At 41.1% G+C, this 24,964-nt stretch overlaps 2 protein-coding genes across 2 annotated transcripts in view; one reads left to right on the forward strand and one right to left on the reverse strand.

The window, feature by feature from the left end:
* Positions 1-1,168: 1,168 nt before the first annotated feature.
* Positions 1,169-14,631, reverse strand: satb1a (SATB homeobox 1a). Its single transcript, XM_061664843.1, has 11 exons — positions 14,519-14,631; positions 13,752-13,981; positions 12,391-12,567; positions 11,780-11,906; positions 11,406-11,529; positions 10,375-10,483; positions 8,970-9,499; positions 5,173-5,370; positions 3,416-3,571; positions 2,259-2,459; positions 1,169-2,044 (listed from the first exon to the last, which is right to left on the reverse strand). Exons 2-11 carry the CDS (start codon positions 13,966-13,968, stop codon positions 1,169-1,171), a joined length of 2,715 nt encoding a protein of 904 aa, XP_061520827.1. The 5' UTR covers positions 13,969-13,981; positions 14,519-14,631.
* Positions 14,632-20,457: 5,826 nt separating this feature from the next.
* The window catches only part of kcnh8 (potassium voltage-gated channel, subfamily H (eag-related), member 8), a 33,855-nt gene continuing 29,348 nt past the window's right edge, over positions 20,458-24,964 (forward strand). The window contains exon 1 of the mRNA XM_061664458.1: positions 20,458-20,534. Coding sequence (XP_061520442.1) covers positions 20,459-20,534 — 76 coding nt within the window. The 5' untranslated portion in view covers position 20,458. The remainder of the gene's footprint in view (positions 20,535-24,964) is intronic.

Below are 24,964 nucleotides of genomic sequence, written 5' to 3' on the forward strand. Positions count from 1 at the left end.
TGTCAATAGTGTTGCTGTTGCAAAATGCCAAAGACGTGCACATGACATAAGGGCTTCTACTTTACTACGTGAGGATTCATCAAGACAGTTTTATGAAGACCCTAATTATCGCGATTTCTGCAGCAAGATGAGCTTTGAGAAACACTTTCTTGTCAAGGTGCTTTTAACAAACACTCAATAAAGCTAATGTTGGGGGGAAAGGGGGCGCGTTATGATCATCACCTTTGCCAACACTGCATTTCACGAGTGCCATCATCGTTGTTGTTGCTAATATTATTGATGATGATGCTTTCATGACCCCTTGCTGGCCCTGATGAAAGTATCACCATGGAAATATCTGCTCTGTAATTCTACACCAATCAAATGGGGCTTCAATGTTGGAGGTCAAGTCTTTCAGTCAGTATGCGAGCAATAATCTGCTTGTCAGGGGCACACAGGCAAACTCTCAGAAGAATACATGACAAGACAGAGAGGATGAACCATGCAACAAAATATTTACTGAATATGGACTGAATGTACTCATGAATACATTTTTATCTCTGATAGATTCTGTGATTATTAACAAAACATGATTCTTCCTCGGATCAGTTGTTATATTATTATTATTATTATATAGTTATTCAAGTTATTTATTAAGCACGGCAGTACAGGTTGCAAGAGTCATTGCTTAAGCTCCAAATGCAAAAACCTCACTGATCCATCTATCAGTGTTGCGGTTATATGATATTAATGTATATTATTATGTTTTACAAAAAACAACACGAAGAACTTCAACCTAAAACAAGGGAAAACATACAGAAAAAGACTATTTAAAAAAGGGGGACAACACGTTTTACGTATAATTTTAACAAATGCAGTAGAGATATGGATTACACGATAACAGAGGGACACACTATTCTGGTATGAACATTTTTGAAAAGCTAAATGACGGCTACAATAGTTCTTTTAGTGAGCCTCTTCTATTGGTCCCATTCATGGATGAAGTAGCTACACCGTGGGTCATAATAACTGCACATACAAAGTTTTTTCTATTCAAAATGCGACTGAAATTACATCAACAGTTTTGTAAGTGTAATATGCCACAAGAGGAATAGGAGAAAAAGTAAACAAAATGAAATTGATCTTGAAGGATTCATACAAAGGTGATGCATTAGTGAAAAGAAGCATCTTATGGCTTAATATTATGGTTTGATATATTGTAGTTCTCATCTTCTTCCTTCATTGTGGAAATGGTTTGAGTGCTAATATCCAACCCTTTCAAAGTAATAATGTTCATTGTGTCATTTCTCTCCATTAGTCTTTTCCCCTCATTCATTTCTTCTGTTTCACTTTTTACCTCCTCGTGTTGCTCAGTTCTTTTGACCGACGTGGTCCCGTCTGCACAGTCACGCTGGCTCTCTTGTTTGTGTTTTAGGATCTGACTGCAGCACTGATGCTGCTCGTGGGGTCGACCGGATATGAGGTCTTGGCTGTTGAAGAAGCTACGGATGATGTGTTTGGGCAAGTCCAGCTGAGCTGACAGGGTGTGGACCGCATCCTCGTCTGGGTTGAGGCCCACATCCTGGATGAAGCTCTGCAAAATGCCCAAGGCTTCATGAGACACTCGTAATCCCGTATGTTGGACTTCACCTTCATTATCTGCCTGTGCACAAATCCCAAACCCATCACCGTCTTCATCCTTCAAACTGGGCCACTCCACTTGCAGCTTTTCCTTGACTGTTGCATTCTTTACGCTTTCTCCGCCTTCATCGACTTCAGTCACCTGCTCATTGCTTTCAACATTTTTCACTTTCATAGGATAACTCCAGTCCACACCATAACTTCCATTGTCTCCTTCACCTCCTCCCTCAACTGAGTCCTCACTATTGCTACTGCTCTGGCCCTGCACACTGACTCTCAAAAGCCCCCAGTTGCTCCCGGTCTCCAGCTCAGCGGGTGATGCAGTGCATGGTTGCCGTGGAGACGAATGAGGTCCTGCTTCTGGATGCAAAGGTTGGTGGGGTTGTAGATGGTGTTGCTGAGACAGCAGAGCGTTACGTTGATACTAGGAGAGGAAGAAACAATCAGTCATTACATTTGAAAAACAATGACTTATTTAAGATGTTAGATTTTATTGTCAACTCATCTAAATGCTGGGATTTAACCTCATTTGATTTAATAATTCATAGCTAAAGCACACCCGTAGGTGGATTGTTTGAATCCATGATGTGATTAAATCTAATTATAAAATAGAGCCAACATGTTTTTTTCCACCTTACCGGTACATTTTCATTGCCGAAAAGTGTACGTCTCTCAGTGCAGTTCTGTGCGGGGGTGTTTATGCTCTCCTGCTCGTAAATTGCATCTCGTTCAGTCTGCGGCAGGCTTAAGAAACGGCGGATCATGCACAAGTTATCCCACAGGGTTCGGTTCTCTGGACTGGGATCTTCCTTCCAACGAAGCAGCTCACACAGCCAACCCTGTGGGCCAGAACCACATGTAATCTATAGCTTGGTAATACATTGGAAAATAACCCAAAATTCTGTGCAGTTATCCCTATTTTGCCTAGTCACACCCTTATACATGCAATGTTTACATTGCCCGTGTGTAAGTAAGAGTTTTCCATTTTATTTGTTTTAATGAAATGAGCAATTCTAGAAAATTACTTTCTCAAGCTTGTATTTGTAAATGGTCTGAAAGCAATTCACAAATAATATAGCCCCGTTGCAACACAAAAAATGGCCCTTGCCCAACACCAGCACACAATGCCATACAGATGCAAGGGGAAGATATAACAGAAAAGATCTAGCATGGATCTGCCTGCCAAACAGCCGGTTAATACAGAGAGAGGAGGAGAGGGAGGGAGAGAGAAATAGCGAGGTAAATAAAAGTATTATTAGAATTAAAACCATAGAAAAGAAAAGAAATAAAAACTAAGGAGTTTTGGACCACCTGCTTCCCCTGCTTCCCCCCCCCCCCCCCCCGATGACTGCTGAATGACCTCTATACATCTTTATGATAGAAGACAACAAGCAGAAGAGAATGAGAGAAGTGGAAAAAGGAAGGAAAGAACATTCCCGCCAATCCACGCCGGGAAATTATCCTCCAAACAAAAGCAATAACAAGCTTATGGCGGCTGCCATAAAATATGAGAACGATAAACATTCATATCATGCTTGTGTGTATTTTGCAGCATACACGAATGCATGTGCATGCATGTGCTGGTACTGTATACATGGATGTAAATAAATAGAATGTATATGTGAGCATTTGCGATTATTTTATTTTTTTGGGTATTTTTTTAATGGCAACTATTACAGTCATTACTTTCGACACAATAGCAGTCATATGTGCTAATGATAGTCCGCTGCAGAGTACAGCTGCCGCGTTTCAAAGAGTAATTCCATCACAGTATATTGAGAACACAAGTGAGTACCTGACTCTTGGATGCAGCCACTTTTGCGAACAAAGCCTGAGACACCTTGGCTCGCCTCATTTCATGCTGAATCTCTTCATAGATAGAGGAGCTGACATTGAGAATGCAACTATCTGTCCTCACACTTCTGTCTGTTGTAACTGGTGACAGTCTGGCCTACAGGAAGAAAACACAATGTCACTGTATTTAAATATGTGCCACGTGAAAAGGGAATTAGCTGTTATAAACTGGGAGCTGGCCAAACTATATAATAGAAGTAATTAAAAAGTGCAACAAGAATGGTAATAGGATCCACTTTTGGCCAAGTCACTGTTACCCTCATGGATTTTTATACATTATAAAAACACAATGTTGAATACTAGTTATTTCCTCTCTATTGTTAATTTAAAACCCTTTGGATTTAAAGTTGGTTGTTTGCAACAGCCTTGACAACGCAGTTTACATTTTTTTTAAATTTTGTGTCTCATAACAATAAATCGAGTTCTCACCTTGGGCAGTGAATAGTATCTATAATGTTGAATTTTTTATTCATTCACGACATTTTTTGAAGGGGTTGAAGGTGTGATGAAAAGCATTTTATCAAGCTGTCCACTAGGTTGCGCAACTGTACTCTGTGCTTTCATCCTCCTGCATAATTAAAATGGTTTCTGATATTGTAGTGGTTCACTCGCCTGAATTCCGTGCAGACAGCGTCGGTTCAGTTCACACTCGGTGACGGAAATGTGAGTATAAATGGTTGTCTGTCGTTAACCTGTGATTGACTGGCGACTAGTCCAGGGTTGTAGTCTTTTGCCCAAAATTGTCTCAGTGGTCTCTGCAGGTGTAATCCAAATATTGTGGATGATAAGCGTCTAGTAAATGATAATCCGACTATGCGACACTACTTGCTAGCAGTGACTTTAATTCTGATCGATGTGGAATTAGACGGGATTTTTTGCTTGAACTAAAGCCACCTATTTGATATGGATTTTGCATTCATGACATGTTTTTATTTTATTCTTTTTTTTTTTTATGTGCAGTATTAGTTTTAGCACCGTTTGTGAATGGACTGAGTTCACTTTTGGTCTCCGAAAATAGCTACAGCAAATTTTACACAAGAGCAATTTGTATGTGCATTGTTCACTGATTTAAAAAGCACTTGTTATATGTGTAATTGGCAGTTGCCATGGTAATGCAGCTAGGGAGTGGGCAAGCTCAAATGAATCAGGAAAAGTGAGCATTTTAATGTGCTGATCGTCTGCATCAAGGTGTTGTTTTAAGAGGAAGCTACCAAACCGAAAGTTAAAATTTTCATTATTGGATTCTATTCGTGAGAGACGCTGCAGAAAAGTATCATACCTTTGGCTGATACAAATGAATATTACATGTAATTGTTGTTTGCTATAGTGGTAGAGCCAAAGTGAGAGGGAGATACACCTCTTTAAAAAAAAAAAAAAAAAAAAAATATATATATATATATATATATATATATATATATAAAATAAGGATGTCAAAGTATTATTTATATCACAGTCATCTCTATTTGTTTATAGTGTGAAATTTAAAAAAATCATTTTGGGCAGAAACTGTATTACCCTATAAGCGATAGAGTATAATATTAAATAAATGAAACTAAGCTTGCAGAATAGTAATGTATACGCATTGCAGTGGCACACATAAATAAACATAATAAGCCCACAGTACTGCAATATTTGTGCAAAACATTGGCATAATTACTGCAACTATTTCAGAGGTCTTTCACTGCGGGTTTGTGAGACCTGAGTGCATCTCGGTGGAGTGTTGTTGCAGCTCGGTGTAAATCCAGTCAGGCTTCGCTCTTTCTCCTCCTGGTAGAAGCGTTCTCTTTCTGCCTCGGGCAGCTGCAGGAAGCCGTGCATGGCCCGCAGGTTGACCAGGAGAGACTGGGAGGCATTTTTAGGGTCCTCCTCCTTTCGTAGAATCTCAGAGAGTAGGCCCTAGTAAACACGCAAGACAGATTCATTTAGGGACATATTTGTTACGATATATTCGATGCTTACTGATCTCTACTTTCTACCTTTAAATCACCTAGGAATTCAAATTAAATATTTCAAAATCTTTTGCCAAGAGGTAAGTGAGATGATAAACCCCTCAACCAATAATTTATTTAAAGACAGGACCTGTCCATTCACACAAGGAAAGCAAATGCTTGAATAATAATTCTATTATTAATTGTAATTAGGCCATTTGTTTAACTCAAAAGGTTGAAGAATGCTTATCTACAATTAAGTGCACCCAAAAAATAATAATTCTAAAGTAGTAACCTTTTGAATATTTGGGTTGACACCAGTAATATTCTTGGACAGCAAAATAAGGAAAGTTCAAAAGCCGTTCATTGTGAGTTTCTTGTCATGTTTTGTTTCTTCAAATCAATATTCAGGCATGTAGAAAGGCACATGACAAAATATTCATCCACAGTTGGCTGCCTTGGCTTCTTGAACATTCCATCATACGACACATTTAAAGTTTCTCCTTGGTCTATAAGACATATTCAAAAGTCTTCCATATTCATCTCCAAATCTAATTTGGCCAGGCATGCCTCTGCAGTTGAGTATTTCAAAGCCGCGCATAGTTGTGAGCCAGTTACATGCTGGTATTGTTCTGGGTCTTTTGTGGGTCTATATGCGTAAACCATCAAACATGATGTGCAGAGTGGAGGGATTTTGTTCCTGAAAAATAAATTACATTTCATGCTAGGCATTAGAAAGCTTGGGAGGAAACACACTTCCAAGTCATATTATCCTCAGATTCACCCACAAACCCACTGTCTTCCTAACAGAGTGGAGTCTTAAGATGACAAATGATCCCTCCACTACTAGATGGCATCTTGGAATAATGCCAACTTGTACGGATGACACTGGGGAACCCTGGAGCTGGCAGTCGGGAGACATGGGCATGGATAATAGCTAGCTCTGCTTATTGTGATGAAAATGATAATGATGATGATGATAATATTAACAAGCCTCCTTTGAGCCTCATTTCTCTGGGTGTGCTTGTGAATGTAAAGTGGCCTCAGCTAATGTGGCATTTTAATATTAGAGGCGATACGAGATTTGGATATGAAAATGAGGGAGACTGAAAAAAGAAAAGGAAGAAAGATTAGAAAACAGATTGACAATAAAAGGTCAAATGAATAGAAACAGATTGAGGGATGACAAAATGGGGGGGGGGGGCTAGTGAAAAGGAATCAGAGGTGGAAAAGGAGAAAGGATCTCTCCAAGGGGTTGTGATTAGGTAGCCAGCAGCTGCTTCAGTGTTGGCACCAGATTTTTGCTGCAGAGAGCTGGCACAACCATGCTTGCACATGCAAACGGGGGAGGGGGCATTGCGGCAAATGCCACACCAAAGTGGCAACCATCTACGGCGGTGTTAACACCAAGTGGTATAGTTGAGTGTTAACTCTGGCCAACCTTGACCTGGCATGCATTTCACCGTAGGTTATGAAGTCGGGACAGTGAAAATGAGAAGTCAACTATAAAAATATCATTATAGAAGAAGAATGAAGAGTATTGCTGTTGGACTTGGACACCCTTTGAAGAGAAGGGATCAACAGTCCAGATTTTAATTGTAGGTACTTATTATTTGTAACAAGACACCATTTTTTTTAGGTGAGCAAAAGTTTTGGAACAGAAAAGTAAAAACTATATAAGAATAATATGTATTTTTTATTTTATTTTTTTAACTTCGTTAGCAATAACTACATCAGTGACCCGATGACATCACCAAACTTTTGCATTCTTCTTTGGCGCTTTTACTCTCTTAACTGCCCTCCATCCATCCATCCATTTCCTGAGCCGCTTCTCCTCATTAGGGTCGCGGGCGTGCTGGCGCCTATCCCGGCTATCATCGGGCGGGAGGCGGGGTACACCCTGACCAGGTTGCCAGCCAATCACAGGGCACATACAAACATACAACCATTCGCATTCGCATTCACACCTACGGGCAATTTAAAGTCGTCAATTAACCTACCATGCAATGTTTTTGGGATGTGGGAGGAAACCGGAGTGCCCAGAGAAAACCCACGCAGGCACGGGGAGAACATGCAAACTCCACACAGGCGGGGCCGGGGATTGAACCCTGGTCCTCAGAACTGTGAGGCAGACGCTCTAACCAGTCGTCCACCGTGCCGCTCTTAACTGCCCTCTTATCTAAAATAAATATCCACATCTAAAATACATACTTGCTAGGGTTTAAGTCTGAAGATTGACTGTGCCCGTCTAAAACCGTCTGCTTCTTGGCCGTGATTAACTCCCTGTATTTTTGGCAGTGTGTTTAGGTCCATAATCTTACTGCATTAGGAAGGATGTGCCAATCTTTCTTTAAATTGACAAACAAAATGTTTCTGTAGACCGCCATCCTACATCATCCAGGAAGATTAAGGAGCTTTACATTACATTGGTTAAGGTTCATCTTTGTCTCATCAACCCATAAAACATTGTCCCAGAGGTTTTGAGGCTCATCTCTGTAGCTTTGGAAAATTTCATCCTGGCTTTCTTATTATTTTTGTGAATGAGTAGCTTGCATCTTCTGGTGGAACTGCTGTACCTTTTTACAGTTTTCTTCTGAAAACAGTAGATTGTGTTACTTTCACTCCTGCCCTTTAGCGGTTGTTGCTGATGTCACTAATAGTTGTTTTAGGGTCTCCCTTTACAGCTCTCGCAAAGGTTCTTTGGTCAGCGGCTGTCGTTTTCCTTGGTCTACCCATTCGACGTCTGTTATGTAGTACAATAGTGGTTTCTTTCTTTGTTAGGACATCATAAATGGTTGTATTGTCTAAGGCCAGAGCTTATGCAATTGCTCTTATTGATCTATCAACTTTACAATTGCTTGTATTTCACGCATAAGCAACTCTTTTTGTCATGTTGGTAACACATCTACCTGGTATAAATGTGTCTGATATAACCCTGACGTTGATGATGTTGATTGAAGCCCTTTGAGACTCTTGTGATTAGGGGCTTTAAATAAATGAGACTTGACTTGATATGTCTTCACAGGCAAATCCCTAACTGAAAACGACCATAGACATTCAGTGCTATTTATTGTTTGAATAATAGATGTAATAGGACACATCTGGGCAGTTAAGCATAACTCGCATGTTTCTTACTTCTTCAGTTCCATACTTTTGCCCACATGAAAAATGGGTCGATTCAAACGAAAGGTGCCATCCTCTTAGTTGTGTATTCATTCCAGATAATGTACATGAATCCATCCATCTTTATACCGCTTACCCTAATGAGGGCCACGCTGTAAATAAAAGCTGAAATATTGATATTGAGTCTCATTTGCATTTTTATGTCAAACGCAAATGTATTCATCTACAGCAGAAATAAAGGAATTGGCAAACTGTTCCGATATTTTTGAGTCAGAGTGTATATTTCCTATCCATTACGCCTGTTGACAATAGAAACAAATGTTTCGATACTGCAACTGGGCATTAACAGGGCAAAACGAGTACACACATTCAACTGGTGCTGATTAGATAAAGTACTAAAACACAAGTAAATTGTTGGTGAACTCACTTTCCCTCTTTGCATACCTGGGTCCTGTTAAAAGCCACTCGAGCAAAGATGGCTTGAGAAATTCCGGCTCTCTTCATTTCCTCACGCACACAGTGGTAGATGTCGTTCGGCACATCGACCAACCCCAGACACGACGCAGCCGCCGTCTGGTGTTGCAGCCCGGCGGTAGGAGATCCATCTGGTCCGCATTGGGCCTGCTGAGGGGCTTGGGGATCAGGTGCTTGGGCAAAGACCTTGGCAGGAGACCTCCCTACAGAGGGGTGGTTGAGATACTGTGGAGATGCTGGTGAAAGCCCCTGTCCTGCTAGCATGAGGCGCACAGCGTACTGCTGGTTTAGAATTTGAGTCATGACTTGTTGCTGAGATCTGTTGAGAGTCTGCGTTAGCAACCCAGAGTTGCAAATACTGTGAGGGGAGGCTCCAGTCACCATGTTGGCCATCCCTCCATGGAGGTAAAGAAGGCTGGAGCTTTGATCAGATGCACTGCTGGTGATGGGCTGCTGAGTGTTGGAAATGTGCGATGACTGGTCTGGGAAGCTGTCAATGTCTGGTGAAGAAAAAATGCAGTACAGACATATTTGGGCAATTGTTAACACAAAATGTAAACATTCGTACCATGAGTGCAGTATTTGAAGAGGGTATGTTCCAGTCATTCCAAATGTGTTTCAAGTTAGGTCTCTCAAGTTAATACACACTAAACCGTTACGCAACATCAACAGAATTAGGACCCCAAAAGCAGACACGTGGTTAGGTTGCGTACATTCGATTTAATAACCAAAGTTGTATATAACATACGTGGAGAAAGGGGAACTAAAAGTGCACGTAACACGCGAGTACAAGTAGTAGAAGTACAAACCATAGGAGACGCTGACAAAAAGGAAACAAGTACCAACTATCCGGTTCTAAACTAACTCGGTGGACGGAGCCACAACAGAAGGATGACGCCAAGAAAAGAAGAAAAAAACTAAAGGGAATCTAATCCACACCAGATTAGAAGTGACTCAGGGTTTGGGTCAGACACAGAAGGTACCAAAACTAATACTAAGGTACAAGAAGCAATAGTGTAATACGCATAGGTGTGGAACAACGAGGACCAATGGGGGAGAGCAATGCAATACAATAATCCGGCGCCCTCCTTCTGTTTCTGTTGCACCCAAATAACCAACTGATCATCATTGCCATCAGGTGTGCAACAGGAGACTCCGCCCACGAGCAGTCAGCCAGGAAACTGGAGACTGAAAAAGAAAAAAACAGCAGAGGCAGAGAACGGGGACATGACAGAAACTCATTCAACCGTGCCTGGACCTTGCTTTATCAATGAACAAGGAGGTCTCTACTTCTGATCGGTTGATCAATTTATTTTGAGACGTGTTTCCCCGAGATGTTTTTCATATGCTGTACAGATTCAGTGCAATGACTTACTGTTGCATTTGGATGTCTTGAAGTTTTTGTACCATCGTCCAAACTCCTGACATTTGGCGGTTGAGACGTTGGCATAGTAGGTGCAATTGACTATAGATGATATCATGCTCTGAAACAGATAAGGAAAGGAAAATAGATGCTCAACACATTCGCAGCACTCGTGGCTTTGTGTCAATGTGTCTCAGCTGTTCACATAGCTGATATTAATGAACTCATGTCTGTGTTATTCAAAAAAAAAAACATGACAAAAACGGGATAATAAAGATGGATATGTGTGTGTGAGCAGTGCACGGGTGCTTATGTGTGCATTCATGCTTACTGCTGCACATGTGCATGTAATCAGGGGTCACGTGAGACAATGTACATCCCTCGCTCTCTCTGTCTTTCTCTCTCTCTCTCTCTCTCATCTCTCTCTCTCTCTCGCTCTCTCTCACACACACACACACACATTTTCCCTCAAGACCATCCTGCGCAATCTTTACATCTGATTACACCTTTCATCTTCTCATATTTATTTTAATCTGTCTTGCAAACAGGCAGGGGGGAAAGGAAGTGAGAGAGAGCGCGAGTGAGAGAGAGAGCAAAAGAGAAAGCGATGGAGATAGAGAGAGTGGGAGAAAAGATGGGGGAGGGAGGACTTTGCTCATCTTAGATCTTATCGCCAGCTGAGATGGAAGGAATATGAGGAAGACAGGAGATAGTGAGCGATTTCTCTTATCTTTGAGGTGTCCTAAACCTTGAGGGAATAACAGATTCAGTTGATAATTGCTGGTATTTGTAGTTATGTTTGCAGTTGAGGAATGTTATAAAAATAAAAAGTAGGTGGCACTGGCATCGGCACCGTGATGGTCGGGCTAAGTTCGAGATAGTCATCTCAATCTATTTCAGTCACGCACACACTCCCTCACACCTTATCTAGCGCCGCATCTGGACTTCCTGTCTAACTGCTGGCCCACACAGCCAGTCTCATTTGTCAGTGATAGGTGCAAACACACACAAGTGTGTATGTGTTTGTGTGCGTGTGCAAGTACCTGAGACAGAGGACACTCCTTGGCCAATGAACTCTGGTTCATGTCCTTGAGAAGTTCCTTCAACGAGTTCCGAACAGTGGAGTGCGTCCACTGCTCTGCTGGCAAGTCCTCCAGTTTCGGGCAGCTAGACCATTTTTGATAGATGTATAGATCAAATTTGCGATGGGAAGTAAAAATACATTAACGTTGCCCAAGTGTATGACAAAAGAAAAGTATAAAGTTGTCATACACTCCTTGTGTCAATTCAATGTTATAAGGAATTCATTTTTACTATTATTATAATATGAATTCTCTGTGGCCACGTCTTTGCATGAGCAAATAGCAAAAGCCAACAGAAAGCAAGCAGAATGTAAACAAATAGGAGTTTAACGTACCTTTGCAGCTGTATTTTAAGCGTGATAACATGGTGGACATCCTGCAGCATCTCCGCCACCGTGGCATCCGGAGCGTCCGTCACACTCGAAAGAGGCAGCGGGTTCCACCTGCCCACCTGGATCAAACCTGACACACACACAAATGCGCTACTGAGCAGTACTTTTAGAGAACGCTTGAAGGTTTCAAAACCAAGCTGATCCCTACTATGTGCATTAAAACAACCAGACTAACAGTATCTCCTCTCATTCCTCTGCTGTTGCCTGCAAGTCACTTACAGGCCCCATGACACTGCTAAACACCGACTGCAAAAGTCTTCTTTTTAATGATAGTTTTTACTATTACCATTATTATCCCCCTTGCCTTTTTTCTCATGAAGCAGATAGCCTCCCGCACAGACTGATTTGTTCGATTAAAACAAGTGTCTGTTTCACCCCAACTGTCGCCAAATGTTGTCTTTGCAAAAGCCTTCTTCCTAAAGACTCTCTCTAGACCCGTCATTGGTTACACCCGCATACTGTAGCTAAAGATGCCCAGTTTTGTCATAGATTTGTGCCGCCGTAATCTGCAACGCGTGTAATAGCGAATGTAGAACAAGAGATGTCTTTCGGACCTCTGGCCTGAGCAGCAGAGCAGTGTGAGTAGCCCAATGTCAGCAGGGCCATCTCGATCAGCTGGTTGAAGAGCAGATCTCGCTTGATCAGAACAAATTCAGCATGGTCTTCTTTCCTCTCTCCCTCCACTGGACTTTCCATGTGCTCCACCACACAGAAGACAGGCAGGGAGCTTCCTGACGTGGAAGTAGAGGATATCGTGAAACTGAAATGAATATGCCTTTAAGTTACCCTTTGCAAAACAAATATTGAATATTTGGACTGCACTCAAAATTAACTGGTTTCAACTGACAATGACATGTTTTCAAATATAATTGCAACCACTCCTTTTTCTAACTATGATGAGGATGTCAAATAATGATTGACATCTTGCTTCTGTGCATTAGACAATATGTATTTTCACCAAAAGGTAATACAAAACAAGACATGTTTAAAGTTAAGCACTGCATTGCATTTTGTTCATAAGGCACAATGCCATGCAACGACGCACTCCACAATCCTCGTGCACATGTCAAAAACACATGTTGCCTCAAAAACACTCGATTTTAAAATAAATTCAAGGATGTCATAAGGTCTATGCCCATTTTTTTTTCAATTTGATAGAATAAATAACCTAATAACATGGATATAATGTATATACACACATAAGTAGGTGTGTTCAAACGCATACTCAATAGACGCTTATGTTTCTCTGGGGTTACCTTTTTCAGTTACTCGACTGTTATACCAGCAATGTTATATCAGGAAATGAACACAGGAGAAGCTTGGTCACACTGTATTCTTTGTGTTTCCTTAAAATGTTCGTCTCTCAAATCCTCCGCTCCTGCTTCGTCATTTTACGTTTTGCCATGTCCTATATATATATATATATATATATATATATATATATATATATAATTACATTGTACATTGTGGGCCATTATTACATTATGGATTTGTCTGTAGGAGCCCGTAACGTAATAACGGCCCATAATGTAATAATTGGCCAATAGCGTAATAAAGTCCTGAACCCGAGTCCTGAACATGGATAGAGGGAGAGCGAGAGAGACAGGCAGAGATGGAAAGCATATGCATTTCCACAGGTAAGTTCAATAAAGTGATATTAGTACAGTATATTATTATTTTATGGGCCCAGTTATTACATTTGCAGAGATTGGTTTTTTATTTATTTATTTATTTTCTAAATCAGACCAGTAACTTAATAACGATCCAATATTTTACTGGCCCAAAATTATTACGTTATAGGCTCAGGAGTTTTATTTCGTTAGTAGCCAGTTACTACGTTATGGATCTATCACATTTAAAAAAGCGTAAAAGTATTATGGTATGGGCCTCTATGACATGATGTGTTTGCACATACCTCTTGGCTGATGAGAGCTCTTGTGCTGATCCCTTCCTGTGGTAGCTTTCTGGACCAGATAAGGGTTTTTAGTCCCAGGACTCCCTTGCTTGTTCCTCTCCTGCACTGAGCATCCAGCTCCGGGTTGCTCCAGACGGGCCATCTTGGCAGGAGGGGGCCTAGGGTCTGCAATGGGATCGCCCTCTGGTTTCTTGGCTCCATTACACAGGGGGTCCATCTGTGGAGTCACGCTGCATACACACAAGACATTTGGATTGAGTGGACCAGGACTGTATTGCTGGTGAGCGTTCATGCCCATCAAATACACACCATATTAGGTACACATGCAACACGAGACCTGCATTATGAACTTAGCAAAATTGTTGATGTAGCTTTTGTATTGCATCTCCGGCTATTGGATATGACTTCCATTGAAAACACTAGAATTGCATATAATGAGTCACACTACTTGGCTATGACCTTCTCTCGGATGCATCAGTTCGGTTCACAGCCAATAAAAGTGCAATTTTCCTGCTGTCGTGCAAGCGACGGGAATTCAAATCATCTGCAGTTTAATAGTCCCGTGTTCGATGCAATTCCTGAAAGTTTAGTCGAAACCAACCTGTTTTTTTGCCCGTACAACGTGCACGCTCGACACACCGCTTCACGGAATGCATGTCAGTATCAGTAGAATCACTTCTCGGTCTAGATTCGTGCCTCTTGTTGTAGCAGCACCGATCGTATGATTAAACATCGAGACACTGACAGTCCAAGTAGTTTTACTGTACCTCCATATGCCCTCCGCATTGCTCCGTTCCGCCGCTCGGCTCCTTGTTGTGGTGTGACGATGAATGAGCGCGATGAGAATCTACTCGGACACTCCCGTGCAGAGAACAATACGTAATGCATGCACAGCCTGCAGTGTGCACCCTCTTATCGTATTTATAGGCGTGCACACACGGCCAGTTGTTTTGCTGGTTCTCCCCCAAAGACCACAGTGCACACCCGAGGGGGGGGGGAGAGAGAGAGAGAGAGAGAGAGAGAGAGAGAGAGAGAGAGAGAGAGAGAGAGAGAGAGAGAGAGAGAGAGAGAGAGAGATGCACCCACACGCACACTCACCAGCTGCATTAACATATGGTGTAATAATGAATTCACTAGCGCGCCCCGTAAATGTATTAAATGTGACAATTGCGCATAAATCTATTTATTAAATTCTGCAGCATGCTGTGCACGCTCGTACTTATTATTGGCTTGAGGCTATTGGAGCTCTCCATGGTAACAAAGTGGATGAGAAGTAAACGTTGACTGTCATTAAATTGCTGACGTGATATTGCTATCTATAAAGCAGCCATATTATTATTATTATTATTATTATTATTATTATTATAAGTAGGTGTTGTTGAACTTTTAATATTATGAGTGTTAATACTGGCACAGTGGGAGTAAAACTTATGTGAACCCTACGTGAAGTTATTTCTTAAATGTCTGCATAAATTGGTCATAAAATGGAGGCTGATCTTTCATTTAAACTACAAAAATAAACAAACAGAGGCTGCTTAAACTAACAACACACGAACAATTACATGTTCATCTTTTGATTGAAAATAATGTAAACATTCACATGGCATGGTGGAGCAAAGTTGAAGTGAACCTACAGGCTACGGATTCTCCGAGTGCTAATCAGAGTCAGGTGTGAGGCAACCTGGAGTGCAGTCAATGAGACAAGATTGGAGGTGGGGCTTAAAGTTAGAAGACACACACCAGGTTAGAATTTTCTTGTCAAGGAGCATTGCCTCATGTGTACCATGTCGTGCCCAAAAGAGCTCTCAGAAGACCTACGATTAAGAATTGCTGACTTTGTATAAAGTTGGAAAAGATTACAAAAGTATCCCTTAAAGTCTTGATGTTCATCAGTCCACGGTTATAAAAACTGTCTATGAATGGAGAAAGAGCAGCACTGTTGTTTCTCTTCCAAGGATTGGCCAGCATGTAAAGGTGACTACAAAAGCACAGCGCAGAATGCTCAATGAGGTAAAAAAAAAAAAAAAAAAAAATTAAAATAAAAAGAACCCTAGACTGTCAGCTGAATACTTGCAGAAATCACTGGCCGATGCCAACATCTCTGTTGACAAAGCTTCCATCCGAAGAACATTAAACAAGAATGGGGTTCATGAGAGAACGCCAAGGAGGAAGTTGTTGCTGTCTAAAAAACACTGCTGCATGTTTGATGTTTGCAAAAGAGCACTTAGATGCTCCACAGGACTACTGGCAAAATATTCTGTGGACAGATGGAAACAAAAGTTGAACTGTTTGGGAGGACCACAAAACGCCATGTGTGGAGAAAAAAAGGGCACAGCACACCAACATCAAAACCTCATCCCAACTGTGAAGCACGGTCGCGGGAGCCTCATGGTATTGGGTGTGCTTGTTACGTCAGGGCCTGGACAGCTTGCGATCATCAATGGAAAAATGAATTGACAAGTTTGTTATGATATTTTGCATAAGTACGTGAGGCCACCTGTCCAACAAGTGAAGCCCAGAAGATGATGGGTGTTGCAACAGGGCAATCATCCAAAACACAGGAAGCAAATCAACAAGAGAATGGCTTCAGAAGAAAGGGAAAAAAGGTGTTCTGGAGTAGCCCAGTCTAAGTCCTGACGTAAACCCGAATGAGATACTGTGGCATGACCTCGTTAGAGCTATTCACACCAGACATCCCAGGAATCCTGCTGAACTGCACCAGTTTTGGAAAGACGAATGTCCAAAATTCATCCTGATCATTGTGCACTTCTGATCTGCAACTACAGGAAACGTTCGGTCGAGGTTATTGCTGACAAAGGAAGGTCAACCAGTTTTAAATCCACTACCTAGTTTTTCCTCCTTAATTGTTTGTGTGCTACTAGTTTTTGCAGACTCGGTTTGGTTATTCTTGTGATTTCGATGAAAATCAGACTGACCAATTTATGCAGAAATTCAAGACATTCCAAAGGGTTCACATGCTCACTCCTCACACTGTATTTCACCAACAATATTATCGCATAGTATTCGACAATATTGCAGTTGATGTGATGATGTGGCCTGTTTACCACGCTACAGTACACTAAAGGACACTATAACACTGTACTTTACATTATATTATACGACATCAGTTTCCTGTACCATACTAGACCACGTCTGTAGTGTATCACACAATAGTCCCCTTCAATTATCTCCTCTTTCAGTCTCTGCTCTACTTTACTCTACGGTGCAATGCTATATAATGATATACTATACTAAACTGTCTATAATTTACTATGCTCATAGAGTACGACACAAAAGTCAGCATAAACTATACTATACTACACTATACTATACTATACTATACTATACTAGTAATACAACTAAAATATACCAGAGTATATTGTACCATGTCCATGCTGTATCACAGTAGTTACCTACAATTATCTACTCTTCAGTCTCTGCTGTGACCTGTACCAAACAAAACGATACAATATTACACTACTAAACACCACAAAACTGCACCAGTAAAATACACAAAAATGTACCTTGAAACGGACTTACTTTCCATTAATACCAGTTTAACTGTGTGTTGTGTGTGTGTGTGTGTGTATGCGTGTAGGTGCGTGTGTGCGTGCAGTTGTGTGTGTCTTGATGAACGACCAATTACAGATACTTAAGAACAGATAGCATGCTCTACTACTATGAAGTAATTAAACAAAGTGAATTAGCAACCTCTCCAGCCAGAACGTGGCTTGGCTGGTTACGCATCATTCATTGTGGGTAAAATGGAGAAAGACGTCACTAATTTTGTGGAAATGTACAGTATGTGTTTTGTGTGTAAATGTACCTTAAGTTTTGATATGTCGACATTCTTTTCTCCATCATCTTGCCATTTTATTGCCGGCTCGAAGCGTTGTCAATGAGGCTGCCACGCTAAATGATAATTAAGGCCATTACACGCTTGCTGAGCGTGTTACCAGTGCATGGCACAGAACGCAGAGCACTGTAAGCCTCATCTCGGGAGACACCCAACTATTCACACAGTCGTGTATCTCTCCAAATTAGGTTAGAGTTTCACTGCGCCGCATTCACCAATGACTTCACTTTGTCTAAATGACCCAACAGTCATAAGAAATTAATTGATATTGTGAAGGAGATGAAGGTGTGCGGAGTGGGAAGTAGCGCAGTACAGATACAGGTGACACGGGGCGATTGTGATTTTGGACCCAAATACAGTACACTGGGAAAATTGGAAAGGATTTTAAGAATCCATTTGAGATCAACTGTGACAGGTCAAATCAGAGCCAGCATACAGTTCAGTTAAGGGCAGTCAAATTCACACTTCCAGATCGGCCAAAGTGATGCAAGACTTTGTAATCCACACATAGCAGGTCTGGAAATGCTCAAATTTCCCTGTTGTCTTAATCCACAATTCTTAGAGAGCAGAATGAGGAACTCAAACTCTTAGCAGAATCCCCAACAGACAGGAAGAGGCAAATGTCAAAAGGCAGACATCTCACTGGCTCAAGTTCAAGCATCCTGCTTGCATCTTGATCAAACACTCTAACAGCGATTGCATCATAGGGAGGTGTCACTGACTCTTGCTATGAGCACGTGATTAGTTGACAGATTGGCTGACTAGTAGAACGTGATTGGTTGACAGATTAGCTATCTGGTAGAGCTCGACTGGCTGACGTGACAGAAGAAATGGCACACTGTGACAACAGTACTTTGTTACAGCATGTATTTAGGTATATTTTTCAGGTGTCTGTACATTACTTGAGCATTTATTTTTCTTTTTACTTTTACTCGTTACATTTTGAAACAGATATACTATACTTTTCTACTCCTTACTTTTTCAAAATGGGCCTTTTACGTAAATAGAGAGAGGCAAAGTCAACTGAGGTTGAGATTTTCATCTTGGGCTCTTACAAGGCAAAAATAAAAACAGGTGCAACAGTGGTCATGAAGAAACGTAAACCAGTGAGAATGAACGACAACGGCAACAGATTCAGAGAAGCAAGATATTCACCATCCATGGCCTTATTTTAGAAAACCTTTTGATGTTGTTGGCTCCAAGAATGATTCGTGGCAAATACGTTTTTACATTTACACTTTTTTATTATGATTATTATTGAATTAGCAATGGTAGCAAAGCTATGGGAACGTATTGTTTTGATAGCATACAAGCTGAGTTAATAAAGGAGTTTTTTTTCTCAATGTGCCAAATTATCAAAACTCGTATCGTAATGTAATTGCATTGTATGCAATTGACAACTATTTTTACTCTCTACTTTTGTACTCAAGAACATTGTAGAGTCTGTACTTTAAAAAAAAAAAAAAAAACTTTTACTGAAATAAAGGAGTTGAATCACTACTTTTGCTTAAGTCTTTTGCCCCCCACAAGTATGTGTACTTCAAGTTAAAAGTGTGAGTACCTCTGCCACCTGTGGTGTGTACTGTACTCTCCATAATGTTTCTTTTTCAGATTGTACGGCCTAAGGAAACCTCTCTTCTATGTCCACAAGAGGACGCTGTTATACACCGCAAGGCCTAATGCTGTTTCGCTGCTGGTCACGTTCGGGTTTTTGTTTTTGTTATTTTTTTTTACCACCAGATGACGCTCAAAATTTGCGTCTGTGTCCAGCAGCTGTCCACCTGAGGACAGGTGTGTTTGCTTGAGAGAGCGAGAGAGCGAGATAGAGATTAACAGTCCCACTATCAACACAAACATATTCAGGAGCCATCCATCTGTCTCCAAAGGAAGTGCATTAGTGGGGTCAACCCAGTTCACCTTTGACTTCAATATTAATGAATAAATTCTGGTCATGTTGCTATTGGGGGAAAAGCTGCTTATCCGTTCTCTTGGTTTTGAAATATGACAAAATATGATCGGTTTACAGCAAATGGCCATACAAGTCTCAAACTAATTAAAATAGTTACATTGTGATGAACGAATTAGCAGTAGACAGACATTGAAAAATCAAATACAGATTGAGTGCAGGTTAGATTGAATGCAGTGGCCATAACATTAGGATATGCAGGCGTATTGACCCTGTTGTCATTGTGCTTAACGAGAGCTGCTCCCTGACTATTGAAACCCTTTTCTGCCATAATATATGCATTGACTGAACACTTTATTCGGCACACCTGGCGGTGTCGTTATTACTCAGCTCTATTTTATAAATACTGACACAGCCTTTGGGTGGTCTCTTAGTAGACTGTGCCTATAAGTGGCCTGTGCATCCATCGATTTCATTATTTTATTGTGTGATGTTAAGAAAGTTAAACGATTGGCTTTTAGGGTACAAATCCATAATGTCGATACAAGTTTTTGCCTGCGACTTTAGATGTGTGCGCAGGCTGAGAAGTGAGCGTGATGGATGTCACCCGCCATTGCACGCTGCGGACAGACGATCATTGAAGCCAGTGACAATAATGCCGCCCGCTGACAGGCAGCCTCACCCTGTCGCTTTCGTCCCCGGCTATTACCCGTCCCGCACCTGTGGTGGGCTTCTCCCCCTCTTTTCATTTACGCACGCAATTGAAGCTCCAGACGCACTGGCGCGCGCATCTCCTCGGCCGAGCGTCGCGTATTGCGCTGAGTGGAGCGGAAAAGCGTCTTGTGCATGTAGCTCTGTCTGCAACCTTTTAAAGGGCGCACTTCACACGTTAAGACGGCTTCTCTTCATTCACTTTAATGGGGACTTCGACATTGAGCAGGGAAAATGCCTGTGATGAAGGGATTACTAGCACCGCAGAACACCTTTCTGGACACTATAGCAACACGCTTTGATGGCACTCGTAAGTTGCCTTTTAATGATATTCCAACACAGCCTGAGTATTCTAGCTGTGCTAGATGATGTCTTGTGACTTTTGGAATGTTAGGAAATTATCCTTGCTGGGATAATTTAATAACATACTGGCTGGAAAGTGACTATAGTGACGTGGTTCACATTTCAATGATGACTTATTATGGAATTTTGTCAATGTTTCGGTGTTGTTCATGATGCAAATACTTATTACATCCTACATATTACTCAAATAATAACCAGGATGTTTATTTACTCAACTGCAGAGTGCACCAGTCATTTATTGGAGGAAGTGTTGTTTTCCCTAATTATTATTGATGTGGATTTTATTAGTTTGCCTCAAATAGATAATAATTAAACAAAAGTAGTTTACAAAATGCAATATAATGAGTATGAGATTTTTAAACAAGAATTTACAAACAATATCACACGCAAAGTCAATTCCCAATGAGTGACGGTGCGAATGTTTGGCTGTCTCGAAGTGCTTTGTGATCGGACTGGCGATTAGTCCGAGGTGAAGATTAGTCATATAATCAAAAGATGGGTGGTCGGTAACTGAGACTACTTTATACTTGAGGGGACTGGAGTTTGCCAAAACGGTGTATTGAGCAACCACGGAGCTTCTAGGAAACTGTCCTGTACAAAGATGAGACAAAACTTATCCTTTCTGACAAGTCACATCTGGCACAGGGTGTACGGAAATTGTTCAGGGTGCAATTAAAAACTAAATACTATGAAGGCATTCTAAAACGTTTGGTGTCATCATCTGGTCTTGGCTCCTCCAAATTAATGACCCAAAACAGACAACTAAAAACACCCAAGAATGGCTAAGAGACAGCCTATCAAACATGAGACAGCAGGAAATGCTTGCAAACGATGAGTGGGCTAAAATTGTTGACAAGGTGCAGAAGCATAATTGAGAGTTGCGGAGTCCAGCGATTGCCTCAAAAGGTTGAGCGACTAAATATTAAGGGGACCATCATTTTTATCCAGGCCAGTTTCATTTTGCTGTTGTTGTTTGTTTGGGACCAGAAAAAAAAGTAGTGTCTGATTTCCATTAGTTAGTTTTCAGTACATTTTTGTTTAGCAGTACTTTTGTCATTTTAAAATTCTCTCAGAGAGCATTGTGGGATTTGTCTTTCTTTAATGGTAAGGGTACCAACAATTTTGCTTAAACGTGTATATTATGACATTATACCCATGGACAGTATTGTAATAATTCATCAGATAGAATGCATACAAATATCTAAGAATGATTTGTTTTTGGCATGGTGGAGGACTGGTTAGAGTATCTGCCTCACAGTTCTGAGGACCTGGGTTCAATCCCCGGCCCCGCCTGTGTGGAGTTTGCATGTGCTCCCCGTGCCTGCGTGGGTTTTCTCCGGGCACTCCGGTTTCCTCCCACATCCCAAAAACATCCGTGGTAGGTTAACTGACAACTCTAAATTGCCCGTAGGTGTGAATGTGAGTGCGCATGGTTGTTTGTTTGTATGTGCCCTGCGATTGGCTGGCAACCAGTTCAGGGTGTACCCCGCCTCCTGCCCGATGACAGCTGGGATAGGCTGCAGCGCGCCCGCGACCCCGGTGAGGAGAAGCGGCTCAGAAAATGGATGGATGGATGGATGGATGTTTGTTTTTGTACAAATTGCTCAGAATGAATCAATCAGTATCTTGTCTATCACTGTGCTCTTTTGTTGATGCTGTAAAGGTACTACAGCCACTCGGTTGCAAATGCTGTTGATCTGAGCTGAGGCCTTTATTTGTTCAGTCAGATGACAAACTTGGTGATTCATTGAAGCGCTGCATCTATTAGAACGGAGGCAGCTGTTGGAGGAAATACAGTCTCCATCTACCTTTAGGTTTAGACTGCTAAAGCGAACCCATAGTATAATAACCCATAGTTACCCTTCAGCACCATGGACAGAAACAAACAGGCTTCTGTATGTAAATCATACAACAAATCAATATCACTTCTGGAGCGGTCTTCACTTATTTTGTGAACCTTTTTACCTGAAAGACCCTGCAGGTTTTAAACAAGCAAGAACATCTATCAAAATGAATTGTACTGCAACAGAGGAATTTGTATAAACATCGGTCTACACGTTATATTATTTAATGTATTTATCAGCTGTTTCCCCTGAGACGCCTGAGTCAGGAAGGCTTATGATGTACAATTTGTTAATTTTGTGACCATTCTATCATATGCAAACTGTGTGTCCCTGTCTGGGCAAGGGATTTTCATTCAAGTATAAATACCCTTACATTTAGAATTAAGAAAATGCCAACGCAACCTTTGCGAGTTGACATTTCAGATCTAACACTTTTCACTTGAGTAAACTATCCTGTAAGTGAACAAGAGATGATCATTTTTTGGCCTCATAGATGCAAAACTAACATAAGCTGTCACAATACTAAAATACAATGTGGTGTAAGTAAGACTAAGGTTAGCACTTTTACAGCGAATACAAACTAGGAAATCTGGCCAGTTAAAAGGTTTTACAAGCTGAATTTGCACATGAATGTAAGATGGAATATGCTAAATACTGCATGTCAAATAATATTGAAATACTATAACTGCAGTTGTAAGAAAAGAAACACGTCACCACAGTATTTCCAATTCAAAGATACACCACCTGACCTCTGACACCATTCCCAACCTAGTCTTTATTTTTATCTCCTTAACATTCTGCAGCTTCAGCATCATACAATGACTTAAAGCAGACGACGTGTGAAACTGTGACTTTTCCTGAGCAGCAGCTCCATTCTGACACTAGGGAATTGTTCCTGGCCATATAGCACATTAGTTTGTGAGGAAAGTGTTGTCCTTGAGTAGAAAGGAAGGAAATTAACATTGAATTTGAACTGGAAGATGCGCGAGTGGCAGCAGGGCTTGACGGGACAAATGGGCCGTGATGGCCTTGCCAGGAGCAAATCTAAAGGGGTTCACTGTTATGCAAGCCCCCTCCGCCCTCACCTGAAGCCCAAGCAAGCCGGTCACATTTGGACACAACATGATAAATGGATGCAAGGCTTTAACTGGAGAGTTTTTCCACGTATACTGTACGAATTGATAGTTTCTGTGAGTTAGAATCTCACAGCATCTAAAGTATGTTTGGTGTAACGGAACTAGTGTCAATACAGCCAGTGTTTTAAACACACGCTCATTATATTTTCTATTGAGCGCTGTGAAACGGCACTGATCACTACATGCTCGGTGAAATAACACTGATGAAGCTTGATGCTGAAATCTATAAGCTGTTTGACTGGGCAAGCCACTTTAATGAGCGATACTTTAGACTCCTTGAAGGATGCTTTTCTGATAAGAATCACAGCTCAGTTTAGCACTAATCAAAAGGCCATGAGTCCGCTACTGTATGTATACATGGATACATCATCAAATTCCCTTGTAAGTTACTTTCAGGATCATTATTTTGGTACAATTGAATGTGTTTCTAGCTTGAAGATGACCAGACAAAACAAGAAATATTTAGCACCCATCCATCCATTTTCCATACCACTTCTGTTCAGGGTCACTGATTGTTTGGATGCTGTTTTTATTTATGTTTCACACAACGTCCCAACTTCATTGGAATGGGGGTTGTCTAAAGCTGTAAGCAAGTGATATTTTAAAAAACGGTGCAGTAACACACATAGACAGACAATATAACAATACTCACAGGCATACACTCATTTTCCACTGCAAAGAAACTAATAATATCACTGCAGTTTACAGAGTTACAGGAGTTGTAAAACCATTCTTTGTTTGCGCCTCCGTGACTGTCTGATACTGTTGCACACGCCAGAAGGCGTCGCAAAGGATTTGTTATGATGAAGTGTGTCATTCTTTTCATTCTGTTTAATTATGTTATTTCTATGTTTTTATCAAGTAAAATATTACAGTGCCTCTCATAGTTGTCACAAATAGATGTCATCTGAGGTTTCAATAGCAGAAAGTAAATGCACATTGACAATGTGGGAAAAAAGGCCTAAAAGGAAGATGTTAGGATGCAAATGTGAGTAAATGTCAGGCCACTGAAATTATGATTGCGTCTTCATTCTTTGCGATACGGACTCCAATTGCTTCTCCGTGTGTTTGTGTTGGTGTTATCACTGCAATGGCATCAGCGGAGATTACTTGCTGTGAAGCAATAATGTCATTCATTGGAGAGCTGGAGTCCATATTAGACCCCCCTCCAGCCAAATCTAACTGACACTTTATTGTAATCGAGGCTTGAGTAACGTCTCCTGCAGTGCACCTCGTGTGTGCGTATGCCACACTGGACCGCTTGTTGAGATCTTTAGTTGATCACTCTGAGCTCCACTTCCTCTTTTACAGGTACTTTTCCTTATAATTACGGACAAAAAGACTTTTGCATTTACGGGGAGGTTGTGGTGTTTGTTTGTCAGAAAAAAAACAGTCAG

The sequence above is a fragment of the Phycodurus eques genome, chromosome 20 (genome assembly GCF_024500275.1).
Source record: "Phycodurus eques isolate BA_2022a chromosome 20, UOR_Pequ_1.1, whole genome shotgun sequence".
Lineage (NCBI taxonomy): Eukaryota > Metazoa > Chordata > Actinopteri > Syngnathiformes > Syngnathidae > Phycodurus > Phycodurus eques.

What these genes read in the sequence shown, in the direction of transcription:
- satb1a (XM_061664843.1), bottom strand. Translation starts at nt 13,968, where the DNA reads ATGGACCCCCTGTGTAATGGAGCCAAGAAACCAGAGGGCGATCCCATT. An exon ending in TGGCTGCATCCAAGAGTCAG is followed by an intron (nt 2,460 to 3,415) that starts GTACTCACTTGT and finishes TCTGGCCCACAG; the next exon opens with GGTTGGCTGTGTGAGCTGCT. An exon ending in TCGGCAATGAAAATGTACCG is followed by an intron (nt 2,045 to 2,258) that starts GTAAGGTGGAAA and finishes TTCCTCTCCTAG; the next exon opens with TATCAACGTAACGCTCTGCT.